This window comes from Leuciscus leuciscus, assembly GCF_965113295.1.
Source record: "Leuciscus leuciscus genome assembly, chromosome: 6".
In the NCBI taxonomy this organism is placed as follows: Eukaryota; Metazoa; Chordata; class Actinopteri; order Cypriniformes; family Leuciscidae; genus Leuciscus; species Leuciscus leuciscus.
Genome location: NC_138730.1, coordinates 9,512,306 through 9,532,796, shown reverse-complemented (window position 1 = coordinate 9,532,796; position 20,491 = coordinate 9,512,306). Strand labels below are relative to the sequence as shown.

At 38.4% G+C, this 20,491-nt stretch overlaps 2 protein-coding genes across 4 annotated transcripts in view; one reads left to right on the top strand and one right to left on the bottom strand.

Moving 5' to 3' along the window:
• The first annotated feature begins 6,529 nt into the window (after window positions 1–6,529).
• Window positions 6,530–17,139, top strand: LOC309501826 (uncharacterized protein). 2 transcript variants are annotated; one of them, XM_082174117.1, is made up of 3 exons: window positions 6,530–6,843; window positions 7,949–8,158; window positions 9,159–17,139. In XM_082174117.1, the coding sequence occupies exons 2-3, from the start codon at window positions 8,101–8,103 to the stop codon at window positions 9,830–9,832; spliced, it is 732 nt and encodes a 243-aa protein (XP_082030243.1). In that variant the 5' UTR covers window positions 6,530–6,843; window positions 7,949–8,100; the 3' UTR covers window positions 9,833–17,139. The 2 variants fall into 2 exon arrangements, with proteins under 2 accessions (XP_082030243.1, XP_082030242.1); XM_082174116.1 differs by having other exon boundaries at window positions 6,530–7,004.
• Window positions 16,795–20,491, bottom strand: part of ripk1l (receptor (TNFRSF)-interacting serine-threonine kinase 1, like) — a 23,921-nt gene continuing 20,224 nt past the window's right edge. The window contains exon 10 of one of the 2 annotated variants that reach the window (XM_082174001.1): window positions 16,795–20,453. In XM_082174001.1, the coding sequence (XP_082030127.1) occupies window positions 20,179–20,453 (275 nt within the window). In that variant the 3' untranslated portion in view covers window positions 16,795–20,178. The remainder of the gene's footprint in view (window positions 20,454–20,491) is intronic. The other variant, XM_082174002.1, reaches the window with a different exon arrangement.

Here is a 20,491-nt window from a genome sequence, read left to right as displayed (position 1 = left end):
GGTAAACACACAACACAGCTGACACAGGTAACTACACAACACAGCTGACACAGGTAACTACACAACACAGCTGACACAGGTAACTACACAACACAGCTGACACGGGTAAATACACAACACAGCTGACACAGGTAAACACACAACACAGCTGACACAGGTAAACACAACACAGCTGACACAGGTAACTACACAACACAGCTGACACAGGTAAACACACAACACAGCTGACACAGGTAACTACACAACACAGCTGACACAGGTAAACACACAACACAGCTGACACAGGTAACTACACAACACAGCTGACACGGGTAAACACAACACAGCTGACACAGGTAAACACACAACACAGCTGACACAGGTAAACACACAACACAGCTGACACAGGTAAACACACAACACAGCTGACACGGGTAAACACAACACAGCTGACACGGGTAAACACAACACAGCTGACACAGGTAAACACACAACACAGCTGACACAGGTAAACACACAACACAGCTGACACAGGTAAACACACAACACAGCTGACACAGGTAAATACACGTGCTAGAAGAGTTTTTGTTTTGTTTGTTTCTGGTCCCGCTTCGGATGCCACGATGCCATCAAGCGGTATCTCTGGTCGTAATCAGTCCTTCACTGACCAATCAGCGTTCATTAGCAGAATGCTAGCGTGTTATGGGCAACAACAACTCAACCTGTAAGAAATCGAAAGGACATAAGTACTCGTTCATTCAACTTTCGACCTATAACCCATGTTGAACTTGCAAAACCTACAATCAAATCTGAGATTTCTCAACGGCAATCAGGTGAAAGAGACAAATTTAGCCGTCTAGCTCCATTGACTCCCATTCATTTTGCACTCATGGGCGATCGCCCCCAGTGGAACTCTGGTGGAACTACAACCAAAATTCGGTACAATAGGACTTAATAGGGAGTTCTTTAAGGTCCACCTGGAAACAAAGATCCAGTGATGCCAAACCCCCTCATGGAAGAAGCAAGCCATCGTGTATTTACAACTGTGACAATGAGAGCTTATCAGGATCAACTAAACGCTGGATTTTCAAAAGAGTGAAGTATTTAAAGGTCCCATGACATGCTACTTTTTGTAGGCTTTAATATAGTCCTTAGTGGTCCTTAGTACTGTATCTGAAATCTCTTTCCAAAAATTCAGCCTCGGTGCAGAATTATAGCCACTACAAGCCAGTCCCAGAATGAGCTTCCTTCAGACGGGCCGTTTCGGTGTCTGTAGCTTTAAATACTAATGAGGAGGAGAAAGGCAGCGCAAGGTGGAGGGTGGGTGTGGCCTTGACCATCTTGCAATGTTTGTTTATGTTGGATATATTGCAATGGCACGAAGACACGCAGTCGTTCAAGCATTTCAGTTTGACCCAGAATCTGATCCAGATGGAGAAGCAACAGATGAAGAAGTTGCAACTCAGCGGCTCCAGCAGGATGTTTCCGAATGGTTAGTTTAAAATATTATGTCTGGATACGGTACTTTATTCGGATGGTTTACAGTTATCATCATGTAGCTAACGCTAACCTACTGTTGCCTTTTCTTGAGAGATCTGTAACGTCTGTAATTTATCTTATTACAATTACATCAAGCTCTGCGATCTTGAAATGCGGATATCGCGCGCGCCATATAACCAACAGGAAAACGGTTATCCAAATAACAAAGAAATGTACAACACTCGCGTTACAGTGTGTGTAACTTGATGCTGTCTACCTTTACATTAGCGCGAGTAACTGCATAGCTGCATAGCTAATGTGACAGCCACATTCTATGTGTAAGAAGCTAGGTAACCATAAACAGTAAAGCAACACACTTATACTTTGTTGACTTTCTTGTCCGACGTTCAGCAAGCCCAGCTCTGTATTGACCATTCGATGTTCATTTGTACATCCAATTATTTAGCAATTATTATGCTTCGCTCGCTCAAAAGCCATGATATCTCTCGTGGACAAACTAAAATCGCGCGCGCGTTCTACTTCCTAGCTCATTTTCTCATGGGCGAGAAATATTCTCTGGGCGGGCAAAGCAGAGAAAGGGGAGGTAACATTTCTCCTTATGACGTCATAAGGAGGAGATTCAAGATCAGCCCGGTTGAGCTTCCATTTTCTCAAAGGCAGAGAAAAATAGCAAAAGCTCGATTTACACCGATTACAATTTTTAGAAACTTGGGGACCATATACAGGCTAGGGGAACTCATATTAATGTTAAAAAACCTCAAAAAGTGGAAATTTCATGTCATGGGACCTTTAAAGTTTGTGGCATAGACTCTTTAAAGGAACACTCCACCGTTTTTTGAAATAGGGCTTATTCACCTTCTTTCCTACATTTAGATAGGTGGGCAAATGCATTTTTGTCTCAGTGCATGCATTGTTTTAGTTTGACAGGGTCGGCGCTAGCTTAGCTTAGCATAATGAATGGAATCCTTTGTTGCCAGCTAGCATGTCCTGAGTAAAAGTGATATAAAAATTTTTTAAAACCCACCTAATTACTTCTTGTGGCCTGCGTATTCACAACAAGTACAAATAGCGATGCAGATTAACACTAGACGATTTCCTATGCAGATATTGACTTGGGACTATATTAGGGGGAAGCACAGGCGAAGCACTGCTACTTGGGCGCAGAGATATCACGCCCAAGTAGCAGTGCTTCGCCTGTGCTTCTCCCTAATATAGTCCTTAATATATAAGTCAATATCTGCCTAGGAAATCGCCTAGTGTTAATCTGCATCACTATTTGTACTTGTTGTGAATACGCAGGCCACAAATAGTAATTAGGTGGGTTTTTAAAAAATTTAATATCACTTTTACTCAGGACATGCTAGCTGGCAACAAAGGATTCCATTCATTGTGCTAAGCTAAGCTAGCGCCGACCCTGTCAAACTAAAACAATGCATGCACTGAGACAAAAATGCATTTGCCCACCTATCTAAATGTGGGAAAGAAAGTGAATAAGCCCTATTTCAAAAAACGGTGGAGTGTTCCTTTAAAATACGGGAGTTTTACAAACCGGTCTGTTATTGTAGGGACATCGGTTACGTTTTCACGCCCCTAAACATGACGTGGCCTTGACCAATGAAAGCTGCTATGGAGTCCAGACCTTCTGCCGTCAGTCTGCAGCATCGTGCAAAAATAAGGTTTACAGAAACGAATGAGACGTTTATAGTGATTCATGATAGATGTATTCCATGTGTTTCCAAGATTAGGCAGTTTGTGTGATCAACAACATACAGTTGCACTGGTGTTACACAACATTTAGTAGCACATGCAGCTTATTAAACAGCCCCTTTAATAATCTTTTCAACTAAATTGAAAGAATATTACCTTCCATTAAGTAACCATAATTTTTGTATGTTAAATACAACAAATAGGCTATAACATATATGCAGAGATGGGCATAAATACATGGAAATGTATTTAAAATAAAAATACTGTGTGAACAATATGTATTTAAATACAAAAACAGTATTTTGAATTTTGAAAATACACTAAATACATGTGAAATTGTCCATCCAGTGCATGTATAGGTCACAGTGAATGAAGAAACATAGGCCTACTGACTTTTAATTCCTAACCTCATCTCTGCCACTGTGTCATTCTTTCATTCTTTCTTTCTTGCTGGCAATTACAAATAAACTTGTGCAAAATAGCAGCAATTGATATACTTATTTTCTTTAAAAATTCATACTATATGTAAAACTGTGGGAACCTTTTCTACTATATAGCAAAGAATATGGATGGGTGATATGACCAAAATTGTAATTTTACTTCACAGTAACAATATAGGCCTATATCATGGCTTCACAATTCTCAATATCAGTTTTGATGCCACAGCAAAATCTGAATTTCAAACTCTTTTGAGTCCAATGCTTTTTAAGTGTAGTAATTTTATATGTGTCTATGTAAAGTTTATTTGTTTCTATAGGTTTATTAAAATTAGAAAGTTTATCTAAAATTTAAAATTAGAATTCATTTAGATTCATTTGAAACTATTTACCCAAAGTTTTATTTTTATTTTTATGAACAATAAAACTAAAAGCTGAAGATTTTTGTGGTGTATCATTCATCAGTGCTTCTTTTTCCATTTTTCAATCAGTGCTTTTTCCACGTTCCAATAATTCCTGCCCACTAAAAGCTGCACGGATAAATGTGCTTACCCCACAAATAGGCCCATCTATGTAAACGATTTCTAAAAAGTTCCTTCGATTCAGACTTTATATCATCGCTATGATGTGTAGTGTCATATCACCCAGCCCTAACATGCAGTAATGCTTCAAACACATTTGACAAGCTAGTTGATAAAAATCAACAACCGATCAAGACTGATTGGCTAACGCTATTTTTCCCACTTGTCTGTGCTCTTTTATTCTTTCATGTTAACTGAAGGCAAATCTGAATAATGCCCTATTTTAACTTTAATCAACAAGTAGAATTGATCATGACATCCTCACCTTATTCCAGCTCACATGCATGAATGTTGGGGTTTGGAGGAGGCAGGAGGGGGCGTGTCTGAACTAGTTGATGCACGAAATCAGTACCCTGATAAAGAAGATGACTGGCAAAAAGTATTTTGTATTTTGAAAATTCAAAAATACTCTTCTTAAATGTATTTAAATACAAATTACATTTGATTTTTTCCAAAGGCTTTAAAATACAAAATAGTATTTTGTATTTCAAACACGTATTTTAAATACGTATCTGAAATACTGCCCATCCCTGCATATGTTTGGTTTACTGATCATGTAAACACTTATGGGGGAAATGGCACTAACACGCCATTTTGTGTTATAACTTTTATATTATAGGATATTTAACATATTTCCATAATCCCACAGTTATCGCCTCATCTCAAGCGTTTTTCACGATTCATCAGTCATCAATAACACTATTACTCGCCTGTTTCATCTGTTCAATATATAGGTTACCTGTTTGGGTTTGACAATATCCCTGTCTTTGAGTCTGCTGTGTTTCTGGTGGTTATTTCATCTTCATAAATCGAGGGGGAAAACCCATCAGGCGCAATATTGGTTTCAGTGATAGCCTTCGTTTCATAGTTGAGTAAATTCTGTGACTGTGAATCATGCCCTCCTGGGACCCAGGAATAGACTTTTGTCCACTGTAGTGAACATTATATTTGAGTGAATTTCTCTGACATCATACATGTCACATGACACAACCTGGGTGTCCTGTAAAGAGCACATTCAGGACTTTGCAGAGACACCAAATGTTTGGAGGTTTCACCATGAAAACAACTTCTCCTTGGTCTTTAAAAATGTCTGACATTAATTTATTGATCAAATGTAGGAAATATGATAATATATTGTAATTATAATTTAAATCGGACTACTTTTCAAATTGTATTTCATAAACCAACATCTCAGGAAAATGTTATTGGGTTTCAAATAAAAAAATGACTTTCTGTTACAGAGCAGGGCATTGATAGAGGACATCAGGACTTACATCATGTTTATCAGGCATTTTGGGAGACACAACAAGTGAATATGGAAATAAATTATACATCAATATTCCTATGAAATATTAGATATTATTATTAAAATGTTGCCAATTATTACTCCAATTATTACACTTCTTTTTTCATTAAATGTTGCTCCAAGAACACATTAATGTGCAAATTAGATACAGCGTATAGATACATTGCATTGAATGGGAATATTAATTTATGGCCATTTTATCCACATATTGCATAAAGTAAAATGGTGTATCAATTCATTCCGTTATATCGTTCATAACATAGTAGAGAATCATCTTTATACAAATTTTGGTTAAAAAAATCCTGAAACCCCCAAATTTATTGGTGATTGAAAAAAAAAATCCCATTGTTTTTGTCTATACATATCATTTAATGTCATTTTATTTTTTTAAACAATTTAGTCCTGGTGTCCACTACAGAGGACATAGCATAACGTATGAATAAAATATAATTTGTCAAAAATGTTTTTTTTTACCATTTGTTTCTTGTGCTAAACAATGTGTAAACAATGTGATGACATGAAAAAAACCTAAATTCAAAAAAAAAAAATTTTCTGGGTCTCAGGAGGTTAAAGGTTTATAAGATAAACGATTTACAAGAAGGTAATATTTAAACTATATCGGAACAATATACATTTGCATTTTTATAATGTGTTTATAGTAAATTATTGTGTGCACCTTAAATAGCTAGTCTACTAAAATTATTTTCAATCAAGCAGATGATCATGAATGTGACATTACACATGAAACACGCAGGAGAGCGGGGCACAACCTAACACTTTGACTTTCTCAGCTTGTGTAAATCCACTTAGCGTTCAGTGGATCCAGTTCACTATCCCCGCGTTAGGTGACCGCGCCTACTATATCAGTACACAAACATCATTAACGAAGATTGACACATGCTTTAAAATACAAGATGAATGAATGACATGCGGAGAAATAAACAAGCCTGTGCAGTGAGAAGAAGAAACCCGAAATAACGCGAGAGATGCGTCACGTGAGCTGGACGATTGATCACATGATTCAGTCACTACAAACGCGGACACTGGGAGGAGTTTACGCCAAAACAACAGTAATCTAGTGAAAGGCCATAAAAGAGGGTTTCCTTGCGGATACTTTGTTTGTTTTTATGTAATACACAATTATTATTATTTTTTTTTTTTTCAATTGCATTGGACTAAGTTGTCACGTAAAAACTGACGCCCCAGTAACAACTGTCGTAAGTAGCTGACGTGCGCGCGAGCTGTTACTGTATACTTTCGGTATAACCAGAAGCGCTTTATCTTGAATAAACGCATGATTTTGCTGCTGGAAATGTCAGGAGTAAATAAAGAGGTAATTCAGTAACCGTATGACCGTATCTGCTGAATACCAAGGGTCTCAGACTTACATTTGATATTAATAAACTGACAGTATCAGACAAAGTGCACAGTAATTCTCAAACAAACCAATAAAAAGAGCAAGTCCCTGAAGAAGACACATGTATGAGTTAAAAAGTAAGTTGTTAACAATTTAGGCTAAACAAAGAAGACTGCTCACACAAAATGTCAAAATTACATTGTGATGAGATGAGATTATGAATTTAATGTTGCATGAGAAATGTCTTTATACCGATTCTGTTTTATGAACAACATGTTTCTGTTCTTACATTTACTTACACATACTTTGGTTGCACTTTATTTTAAGGTGTCATTGTTACAGTGTAATTATACATTTAAGTAATATTAACTAACTACATGTACTTACTATACTAATTTATAGTAATTTGTATTGTAAATATGTAACGTGTGACAAGAACACATTGAAATAAAGTGTTACCCATATTTTTACTTAATATTTTTGTTTTGTATAAATATTTTGTTGTATCTGTGTCTCGTTTCATTTAGTAAAGTATGTTATTAACTGTGAAGGTAAAAGGTATTGTTACTCTGTTCGTTGCTCAGACTCGCTCTCCCAGTTTAAAACTAGATTAAAGTCGCATCTCTTCAGCCAGGCATTCATATAATCCTACAGTTCAAACTACAATCCGGCCTCTAGCTCATAAATGCCAGAGGAGAACTGGCCCCCGACTGAGCCTGGGTTCTCCCAAGGTTTTTTTTCTCCATTAGGTCACCTGATGGAGTTTTAGGACACCATTAGGTCACTTGATGAAGTTTTTCGGTTCCTTGCCACTGTTGCCTTTGGCTTGCTCAGTTGGGGATATTTTGGGGATATTTAATTTAATTTTATCAATCAATAAATTCCTCTTGAAACAAACTTTGTTGTATTATTTTAATTTAATACTGTGAAGCTGCTTTGATACAATCTGTATTGTGAAAAGCGCTATACAAATAAACTTGACTTGACTTGACTTGACTCTATCGAAATAAAACCAGGTAGTGTAAATAACGGTATGCTTGCCTATTAAATTCAATAACTTCTTTTTGTGTGTTTTCCTTAGATCTGGCACCTATAGTGCAATTCACCAGTAAATGCTGAATAGTTCTACCATCCAAATGAAGAAGTGTATCCAGTCAACCAGGAAAAACTCGGTGTAACAACGGAGATCTTCATAGCATAATACTGTAAAGTTTTTGTTTATTAAAGGAAGACATGAGCGATCCAGAGCCATCGCAAATAGAAAACAAAGATGACGATGAGGAACAAAAAGGTTTGTGTCCAATCTTGATTCATTTGTAGAGGAATGCAGATGTTGTGACAGGAAAAAAAGAAATCGGTAAGAATTTACAATAAGGTTCCATTAGTTAAGTTTAGTTAATGAACAATGAGTAATACATTCTTTACAGTACTTGTTAATCTTTTTAACATTAATTATTAAAAATACATTGTTAGTTTATGTCAGTTCAGGTTCATTAACTAATGTTACAACAGATACGACTAAATGTTGAGAATAACATTAACTGAGATTTATAAATGCTTTTAAAATATTTTTCATTTTTAGTTCATGTTAACTAATGTAGTTAAAGTCTCCCTGTGGTGAAAATCCAGCTTTTAATGATTTGTATATGTCTATGTGGTGTTTTTAATATGCTATAAGACAAACCATGTGTAAATTCATAAGTCGACACCATTGCTGAGTATTTTCTCCTTAAAACTGCAGTGAACCAAAGACAGTCTCAAAAACACGCTTTGAAATCGCTGGTGTTTCTGACGTCACAAACTACCTTGTAACCAATCAGATCAACGTGTGATCGTCAACCAGTGGATCTCTGAGCTGAGTGAGTGAGTGGAGGCGGGGCTTATTTGCATATTCATAGAACCGCGTATACTAAATGCGGCAAGGGTGTCGAGTTACATTCAAGATATTTTAAGGCATGACAAAAAAAAAATTCAAGGAATTTTTTTTTAAATTTGTCATTTTGGTGATCAAAGGTGAGTTTTAAGGGATAAAATGATTGACTACTGTGGGACTTTAACTAAAGTTAACTAATGATATCTTGTTGTAAAGTGTTGCCACGAAATCAAAATGCACGTATAATGAAAATTGCTTTAAGTTAGCGCTGATAAATGTGTTATTATTACCGTAAGTAGATTGAAATGCTTACCTAACATCTGTGCCTTACGGACAGTTTTTACCAACTGGAGTTTACTTTCTCTTCAAACGTATCCCTCTTGAATTGAATTTTGACAATATCACGTGTTCATTTTAGACTCGGCAGAAGTAACAGAGGAAAGTCAAGAACCCAATGAAGTGGCGTGTAACCATGAATCGGACCATCAGTATCAGAAACCTACGCACTTCATAGATGGAGAAAAATCATTCAGTCCGTCACAGGACGTTGACCAAGACAGAACTAAGGGAACCGAAGCCAGGCCGTTCACGTGCCTTCAGTGCGGGAAGACTTTCAAACGGGCCACGGATGTCAAAGGTCACCTGCGTTATCACTCTGGCGAACGGCCGTTCACCTGCGATCAGTGCGGGAAGAAATTCATCCTGGCGTCGCACTTAAAAACGCACCTGTCGATTCACTCGAACGAGAAGCCGTTCCTGTGCTCCATCTGCGGCAAGAGTTTCTCACGCCTCTGCACTTTCAAAGATCACGAGAACATACACACGGGTGTGAGAGATCACGTGTGCTCCGAGTGCGGCAGCGCCTTCGTCACGGCCAATGCGCTGAAGATGCACCAGCGGGTTCACACCGGAGAGAAGCCCTACAAGTGTTCCCACTGCGGCAGGAGCTTCAGTCACTCGGGAGCCCTGAAGAGACACGAGCGAGTGCACACCGGGGAGAGGCCGTACCACTGTCCGCTCTGTGGGAGGAAGTTCACACAGTCCAGCAATCTACTGACCCACGTCAAGAGACACTGTCCAAAGTCACGCTGATCACCCTGCAGACGAGGACCAACTGTAAATAGTAAAATTCAGAAAGACTTACAAGAATGGCGGACTGTAAAACTCCAGATATGCCATTAGTCAAGCCAATGAGGTGACATCGTTTTATATTTCTGATTACATGTTCTTGATTATTTCTGATTAAACTTGTGAAGGAATTAGCATGAGTAGCCTGATTAATTAAATCTAAATTTGATAAATGTTAATACTAGTCAACAGAAACATTGATGGATGAAACAACTTCATGATCAGTGGCAGTTCAAGCCCCTCTGTCTTGAAAATCCAGCTTTTAATGTTGTTTATATGTCTATGTGGTGTTTTTAATATGCTTTAAGACAAACCATGTGTAAATTCATAAGTCGACAGCATTGCTGAGTATTTTCTCCTTAAAACTGCAGTGAACCAAAGACAGTCTCAAAAACACGGTTTTAAATCGCTGGTGTTTCTGACGTCACAAACTACCTTGTAACCAATCAGATCAACGTGTGATCGCCAACCAGTGGATCTCTGAGCTGAGTGAGTGAGTGGAGGCGGGGCTCATTTGCATATTCATAGAACCACGAATACCAAATGAGGCAAGGGTGTAGAGTTACATTTAAGCTATTTTAAGGCATGAAGAATTTTTTTCAAGGAAAAACGTTTAAATATGTAATTTTGGTGATCAAAGATGAGTTTAAGGGATACAATTATTGACTACAGGGGGACTTTAACAAATTAGGACAGAAGTCAAGTCACTTTTATTTATATAGTGCTTTATACAATACAGATTGTTTCAAAACAGCTTTACAGAGATAACAGGAAAATTATGATTCAATAGCCATTTTACATCCACTTATTTTTTTAACGCATTTTGGGATATCGCTTACAAATTACGATGGATGGAAATACCAAGATGTGCATAAATAAAAAAATGTGCATAAAAACATAATACACTCAATTGAGGATGTTTTTTTGTTTTTGTTTTATCGATAAGGAGACATGCGCATAAACTATGATGATCCAAAACTCACATGTCTTTGCCTCAACAGAGGCTGTGATTGGATAACTGGACTATCCAGCGGACCAATCGCATCACTCAGCATCTCAAATGTTGGTTTGGTCATTTTGAAATGTCTGAGCCAAAGTCAGAATGATTTGGTTTATTTCCCTCCAGAAGTGTCTCACACGATTGTGTTCCCGAACACCAGCATCTGAACGCAAGAGAACACGACAGCATTTATTGCGTTTCATCTGCGCGCTCTGAGAAGCCACAGGCATTTATGACGGAGGGAAATAGAGTCAAAGATTCTTCCCTGATTGCAGAAACGTCCATTTTTATTGCTGATATTTTGTGCCGATTCCCCAGCAAATGACCATTTTGTTCTTTCAAACACATGGGTTGGAAACGGCTTTATTATGCAAATAATTTAAGGGAATTTCCAATTTTGCGCACAAGTTAAATTCGCAACTTTGAATGGAGACATGGATAATGATGCAAACAGAATTAAATTCTACTGTAAAAAGTTGGTATTCAGTTGAAATCAGTTCAGTGTTGATTCAGTTCGGTTCAATAACTGTAAAGTTAATCATTTATAATGTATCCTGTTTTTCAAGCAGAAGGAACTGGATGAAATATTCTGAATGATATATATCAATGCCTGGGATTAAACCACACTGGGGCTCCATGATGGTATTCCTCTGTAAACTCAGGCTTTGATCCTGAGGTCATGGAGCGCGTGCACATGAAAGTGTGACATCACTAGCGAACAGCCAATCACGTGCCTTGAAACAGAGAGAAACTGTGATTCAATTCTCGCTAGAGAGTCGGTGTGATTCAATTCTCTGTTCTGCCGAGATTGAAGAAAATGAAGTATATAAATGCATTTGCACATCAAGAAGAAAACATCTTGATACATAAGTGCAAGTGAAGTTAGTTTATAGTTGATAATAGGTATAAAGAGATTTTTAAAGCTTTATCTACTGATTTCAAATCTTATTTATATTACATATTATCTGTATACATTTGCATTCATTTAAAGTAAATGCTTTTAACTAGAATTGCTCAAGTGTAATGGATTATGGGTATAATGTAATTTTTACAATAAAAAAATCCTTAAAAATCTGTAATGTTACTTCTTTAATTTGGATTAAGAGAAACTGGGGGAGTGGCTTTATTGCATCAGTCATGTGTCACTTTGGTCACAGCTGATTGGTCCAGTTCTGGTTTGAGATCTAGAACAGTCGTAGAGCACAAGATACGATGAACAACGCTAAAAGCCAAGCCACTTCCATGGTGCCTTAAACTCACTGATGGAGTTTGGGTTCCTTGCCACTGTCTCCTCTGGCTTGTTTAGTTGGAGACACTTAATATTCAACATTATTAGTGATTTAGGAGAGGACCCCAAACTTCACTGCTATATAATGCAAGCGAGGTGTGAGTAGCTTGTGATATGATCAATTTTGGTCATACAAAGGGTGAAATTGTGTCTCTTTCCCTGACATCTGGGTCTTTTCTGAAACGTTAGTACTTTTGTTTTAGTTGGGTTAATGGGCCCAGGTCTGACAGAACTGATGCAGGGTGTCCAGGTTCTGCTGTTGGAGACAGCAGGACCAGATCATCTGCACACAGCAGGAACCTTATAGTGGAGTCATGTAGTGTAAGGCCAGGAGCCGCTGATTCTTCTAGGAGTTATGCCAATTCATTAAAGGGATACATCACCTCTGGAAAGATGAATGTGTATTTAAAATAGGTCATTCATTTATGTAGAAGAAATGTGAAATTATTTTTGAATTTGGAGCTTCCTAGACTGAGAAAAGCCAGAAAATTTATTTTTGGCTTATGTGGATGAAAGACAACAACTCCCAGAATGCACTTGCTTCGCTGCCCTAGGAGGCCACTCCCAAGCCACGCTTACCAGTAAGAGAGCGCAGTTGAAAACAACAAGGCTAGGTTACTAGTGAGTCTCCGTGATGAGTTTGCCCGGGATTTCGAGATCGCCCAAAATGTCCGGGATTCGGCTTTTGCGTTCTACAGTCGCCATTCATTCATTATGTTTACTGTGGCGAGCAGGACGAGGCTGAGGGGCGCGGGAGAACGGCGCGAGGCCGGTGGCGAGATTACTGAGACGCGCCGATCTCATATCTCTCACGGAGGAGCGGGAATTTTCTTAGCAATGTTAAAACGCATATCAACCGATCACTTGTTTAGCGTTCATGTAAACACTACATTCAGATTCACCAATCGGAATGAATTCAGTTAGATTGAAACAAAAGGTGTGCATGTAAACAAAGCGACTGCAGAAAGCAAAAGCCAAAACCCCCGGACATTTTGGACGATCTCGACGGCCGGACATGTCCGGGAATAAGAGGATGGTAACCCCTACTACTCAGCTTTCTCCTACTACTCGGCTTTCTCCACAGAATAAGAACCCAATAGCTTAGCTTCCAAAGAAAGACGGCTGACACTGTGTACATTCTGTGAGTGAGATCCCACCCTCTATGGGCGGGTTGAGAACATGCGGGACAGCCCCTCCTACTGGCTGTAGTCTTTAGCCTCTGGCCAAAAAATCCTCCGATGACGCAAAATTACGTTTTTTGCGTCATCGGAGGATTTTTTCCAGACAAAAAATACATAAATCTCTCGTCTCAGGGGGATATGAGGGTGGAAAGCACAGTAATTTGAAAATACTACAGGTTTTCTACTAATACAAAGCTTAATGCTAAATCCTGAAGTATCCCTTTAATGTAAATATTGAAGAGAGTCAGTGATAGTGGGCAGCCCTGTCTCACACCCCGCCCTTGAGTGAAGATCTCTGTTTGTTTATCGCCAATTTTAATAGTGCATTGATTGTTTGAGTACATTGTTTTTATAATGTTGTATGTTTTGCCCCCGATACCTGACTCTAGAAGTTCAGAAAGAAGGCCTTCATGCCAAATCGAATCAGAGGCCTTCTGGAAATCTACAAAGCAAGCGAATATTTTTGTTTTGTTTTGGTTGATGTATTTATCAATCAGGGTATGAAGGGTGAAGATATGATCTGATGTTCTAAAATTTGGTAAGAATCCAATCTGACTTTTGCTCAGGACATTGTGCTCTGTAAGGAAGTGAACGAGTCTTGTGTTGATGATGCTGCAGAACATCTTCCCCAGATTACTGCTCACACTGATGCCTCTGTAATTGTTCCGGGTCTGATTTGTCTCCACTCTTGAATATGGGCGTTATAAGTTCTCTTTTCCAGGTGTCAGGGAAATGACCAACACTCAGACCAAGTTGAACAGTTTCATTATGGCCGATTTGAATTTGGGGTTTATATTTTTAAGCATTTCGTTAAGGATGCCGTCTGGTCCACTTGCCTTTTTTGTTGGCAGAGCCTGTATTTTCCACTCATACTCTTTCACACGGACACTTAGCCACTCTCTTTCTCTCTCTCGGACACTTAGCCACTCTCTTTCTCTCTCTCTCTCTCTCTCTCTCTCTCTCACACACACACACACACACACACACTCGCACACACTTACTCACACATACACTCGCACACACTCACTCACACACAATGTTGTTTAGCACAACCATTAATTTCCTAGTCTTGAACAGACATGTGTGTGTCACTACCTACTACCTTTTCAGTGTAAAGTTATATTCACCATGACAGTGTAACAACAGCCTACAGTAAACTGAATATCTAAATGATTATTTAATAGCTTTACAGCTTAAACAGTTTAACACAATTTAATAAAATAATTACTTTTATATAATAATAAGTGTCACATTTCTTGTTTTTTAATCCCCCACTGGCTCGATTCACTTCCATTGTAAATGCCTTAATTTTTTTTTTTTTTTTTTTTTTAATTTGTATTGAACCTGGAATAAATTATCACATCACAAACTTGTATAACATATTTCATTGCATAATGAACAACAAAATTACCATTAGCACATCAAAGATACATTTATTTTATTTTATTTTTTTAAGAAAGGATATATTCATTTGAACATGTTTCACTTTTATAACTTTTCACCTTTGATACAAATATTGATAAACTTGTCCAGATGTGAACAGAACATCAGGTGAGTTGTTTTACGCCACATTCACCAGTTCAATCTGTATGGACCTTTTTTCCATCTTCCTCTTTTGGAAAGTGAAAACAAAATATTGGGTTTTCTCTATTGGAGAAAATGGGAATGCAAAAATATATAATATTTCCCATTCCCCCACATTCAGAATTAAACAGTTAAGAAGAAGCATTTTAAAGTCCTCCTGTAGTCAGTAATTTTGTTAGTATACGCAGTTCTATGAATATGCAAATGAGCCCCGCCTCCACTCACTCAGCTCAGAGATCCACTCGCTGACGATCACACGTTGATCTGATTGGTTACAAGGTAGTTTGTGACGTCAGTAACACCAGCGATTGCAGCGACTTTGGCCTAGTCCACAAGTACACGGGTATTTTTATAAACTGAATTTTTCCTCCTTCATTTTGAAACATTTTCGCGTCCACATGAAAACGCAAAAACACACTATGAAGCGTTGAGCATTCCAAACCAACAGGTGGCGATATAACCCTAACCGTAAAGCCATGTTGGCCGGTTTTACCGGTTCCGGTTCTGACGCCACATGCCAAAATCTCCGGTTTCATTGTCCACATGACAACACTGACGGAGTCTCTGAAAATCTTCACCCTGGCAGGAGTTTTCAAAAAAGTGCGGTTTCAGTGACCGGATACTGCGTTTGCGTGTGGACGAACGGCCAAACCGCATAGAAAAACCGGCGGTTTTGAAAATATCCGTGTTCGTGTGGACAGGGCGTTTTGTTCACTGCAGTTTTAAGGAGAAAATACTCAACAATGGTGTCGACTTATGAATTTACACACAGTTTTCTTAAAGCATTTTAAAAACACCACATAGACATATAAACAACATTAAAAGCTTGATTTTCACCACAGGGGGACTTTAACAACAAGAAATGTCAATTTATGCTGTTTTTACTTTTATCTAAATGGGTGAAAAGCACCGTAAATAAAAGAAAGTTGTTAATTTATGCAAAAGACCACAAAACAATGAACCTGAACACAAGATTAACTAAAGCTCATCACATGCATTGAAGAGAGTCCAGCAGAGATCAGCTGTTTCACAGGCTTGGTTTTGTGTCTTCACAGATTTAGATTAGACTCTCAGCTTTACACTGCGTGTTCATCAGCGCCAGCTCATGAGCTTCCAGATACACTGGCATAGAGACGGCTGATGGCGTCACAAACTCATTCTGCATCGTGCACTGCCTCGCCAGGCATTTTACATGTAAATGATAGTTTATTTATATTTATTTGTTTGTGTTTATTTTTTATTTAATAATTAACAAAAAGTAAAGGATTGTTGTCTGAGATGGGTTTGGTGCACACAGGGATAAAGAGTACCACATGTCGTGTGTATGATTAAATATACTGCTGGATCTTTAATGTTGTGGGTGTGTTTTCTTGTTCAGATTCATGGCATCATGGAAATACTAGCAGATATAAAAATCTAAACTTGACAGCCTCTGCTAGAAATCATATAATGGGACGTGGTTGGATCTTCCACCTGGACAATGATAGGACACCCTGATCCAACTGTGGCCAACGTGCATTAGAGAAATATATAATATATAATATAATATAATATATATATATATATATATATATATATATATATATATATATGGTAACACTATTCTTCAGTTCAGTGATAATCCTAACCAATGCCTAAACAACTACTACCTATTGATAAGCAGTAATTAGGAGTTTATTAAGGGGAAAGTTGTAGTTAATATTTAATTAATATTGAGAGCCTAATCTAAATATATATCACTGAATTAGGGCACTTAGTCTTGTACTCTGTATATATTCCCTATATTGTGAACTCTAGCTATACTGATGAATGGAAGAAGGGCACTTTTCATATGTAGAACTAGAAAGATAACAGACAGAAAATGATTTCATCATAGGAAAAGAAAAATCTTTTTAATAAAACAGTTTGGATTGATATCATTTCAAAAACATTTAGATATACAGATGGGTGACAAATCTGAAGAGAATCCGGTGGCTGTAATGCATTTAGCTGGCATGGTTTGGGTCACGGCAAACCAATACAACACTGATCAGCTTTATCCCATGATGAAGCATTTCTATCCAGATGGAAGATTTGTCTTCCAGTCACCAGGGGCCAGTTGTTCAACAGTAATCTGATCGGATTTCATCTGATCGGATTTCAGATGATCGGATTGGATCAAATCTTAAAAATTAGATGTTCAAAATAAAAAATAAAATGATTATTACATCAGATTAGTTTTAAAAAAAGAAATCCAGTCTTGGTTTTGATCTGGATCAAATCATCAGTTTGTGTTCAAAACGTTTTAGTAAAAAAAAATACAAATTATCCTGACCCAAGCATATTATATTTCATATAAAGATTGAAAATAGTATTTTTGTGCATTTTTCATTACAATAAACTTAGTTTTGAAGTTTTTTTCACTTCAGCAATAATCTGCCAAGTGTCGTCTTTGAAAAGAGATCAAACTTAAGTCTGCGCTCTAAAGCATTCAAGATTTACAACAGTTTAAGTTACATTTTTCAGGTCTATGCTCAAAAAGTTAATAAATGGATTATAAATACAGCGTAAATTTAACTTAGTGCCATAAAATCCCCTAAAAATACAAAATATTAAATAAAAAACATTATCAAACTAAAACATAGTACATTAATTTAATTGAAATAAAAGATAAATTCGGTAATTAGAGTGCCACGTGAAGAGCACCAGAGGGTTGACCCACACCGGCTCCTCTACCTGTTGTTCTTTATACACTAGTAGCGTGAAGAAGTGTGTATCTGGATCAGGCTGATCCAAACCTATCCTGGATAGCAAAACATGGGATTTCTAAATCTTGATAATTCCAGATTCAAATTTTTGAACAACTGGGCCCTGGATAATGATTTATTGTAATTTGAGAGTGGCATATTTAACATAAATGTATATCAAAAGGAAAAGAGAGTTGAAAATCATTTATCAGTAGGCCTACGCTCGTATCAGTTAACGAGTGCATTTGATTAATCTAGTGTGCGGACAGTGCGCACATACTTGTGCTAAGTTTATTTTTTATAAATCCCCATATGTTTCAATACCCATTTTGAGCGTACACAACGATTACACACCAGGCCCCAGATCTCCATCCGAACACAGACATGCTCCCCATCAAAACTAGCCTAGAAATCTAGACGCACCCTAGCGGCAGCAAAATGTATTTTTATTTAGTATGTACAACATATTTAGTATGTACATACCAAGTGAGGGAATATCGTTTTGAAGGAAGGCGTTTCAGCTAAAGGTCTTCTGGCGACACGTGCAAGCCCAACACTACACTACACCACCTGTGTGTTGGCTTTTCATGTCATTTGTCACCTGTCTGTATACCAGCATTTCATTTAAAACAAATCACTAAACAGAAAATCATACATACAACACAAAAAAAAGGTTGATTCAACGGAAATGGAAAATGGCAGTGGTCAAAAATGGTCAATAATGAACTCAAGACTAGAGATGGGCATTCGATTAAATTAAGAATTAACGATCGACATATTTTTATATTAAAATTCATTCATATTTATATTTTATATAGGTCTATATTTTTTTTTATAAATTAAAAATGCAATGTAAATACAAAAATACAGCGCGTTTTTCCTCAATGAGATCTTTATTACAAGAAGATCAACGTGTGGCAGTTAAACTGGACGTTCGGTTAGGCTAAACGCGAAGATATACGCGCTGCGGCTGCGAGCCGGCGTTCTCAAACAGAGACCCTCGTTTGTTCCAAAATAAAAAAAATTTATAAAAAAAGATTCATGTTAAACAATAACTTAACCAAAAACATAATAATACTTAGATCTGACAGGTTTTGTCAAAATGTAACTCAAATCTATCCAAGGCACGGAGTCGAGAAAGAGGGTGAGAGAGATTAGCCTACGTAACAATTAATTAGGCTACTTAACAAAGCCTCATAAAAAATAACTAGTAACTCGTACAACTTCTGCACCAGTCTACTGATTTTTGTTGAGAAAGCTAAGCATGTTGACATGACTGACGGTCATCAGGCGCGACCGCAACCCTGACATTGCCAGGATGCACAGGTACCTCCACGCTAACTTGGCCAGCCCGGGGAACCTCGTCCTCCGTGCTAACGCCAACTTGATGCTAGGGTGAGACTGAGAGCAGGACGCACCGCCACCGATATTAACCAGGGTCGGGTGCACTTTGTTTAAGTGGTACATCATTTGAGTCGTGGCCGTGTTGTACTTATACAAGGCATCGCAGTGTTTGCAGTGAACTAAGTCTTTTTTTAAATCAAAATGGTCCCACGCCACACTTCGCCGTGACCTCTTCATGATTCTTCTTTTGAAATCAAAACGGAAACTTGCAGGTAATGGAGTATGGAGTCAAATACTGCCCTCAGGTGGTAAAATGTTTAATTGCTGCCACACAGTGAAATTCATTTCATTGCTTCAAGACTAACACTAATGGCGCTTTTCCATTACCAGTACCAGCTCAACTCGATTCGACTCGCCTCGCTTTTCGCTCCGTTTTCCATTGCTGATAGTACCTCCGCAATAGTACCTGGTCGTCATAGCGACGCCGCAGGAAACTGCCGTGACTTCTTCTACGCGACACACACCCACTACCCACACACACAGGACAATGGAGGAAATCGAGTGTATGCTGTTTTTGGATGTTTTTATTTTTTATTCAGGATACTCCGTCTGGCGCGTGCAATGATGACGCAGTGAATAGTGACGATTCTCTCTGACCAATCAGCAGTCTGCCGTGTTTTCACATCACATTTTAGTATCGCCTCAGCTCGCTCAGAACCTCGCCGGAGGTGATACGAAAAAAAAGTACCTGGAAGCAGGTACAGGTACAACTTTTACACAGCGGAAAACCAAACAAAGGCGAGTCGAGGCGAGGCGAGCTGGTACTGTGTAGTGGAAAAGCACCATATGCAACGCAACCTGCATTAGTTTAATCAATAACAAATTAAAGTGATCAACGAAATTCTTAATGATCAATTATCGATTGTCGATTACTCATGCCCATCCCAACTCAAGACATGCTAGGATGTGTTTACAGTATTATAAAGAATTGTAATCATTATGCTGAAGCGTTCAACACGCGTCCAATCCAGTAAAAAATACACTGTGTAACAGTGATGGATGTTCGTCTGCCAGCCTTGTGAAGGTTCACCTTTAGATGAAGGTAGAGAGAGTTGTACAGACAGCCGGTTTCACCCCGTCACCCTCCAGAGAAGACCGTGATCATGACACTAGCATACGGTGGTGTTTCAGGACTCCAGCAGCTGTAGGAGGACGCTGGATTTGATGCAGCCTTCCAGCGCACGGCACAGTTTACCCACGGTGATGCCCAGCAGACCCTCCTTCATCTTCCAGCGCTCCAGCATCTGGTGCACCTTCTCCGCCAGGCCGTCACGGTCATAGTCGTGCTCGATGGTGTCCACGTCGATGTCGGTCAGACCCAGTTTACGAGCCACTTGCTTCCAGTTTCCACCGACGTTCTGCCGCACAAGCTCCAGGTGAACCTCGGTGACGGTCTGGTCCTCTGTTCACGACAACACAATCACATGACAGAGACACTCA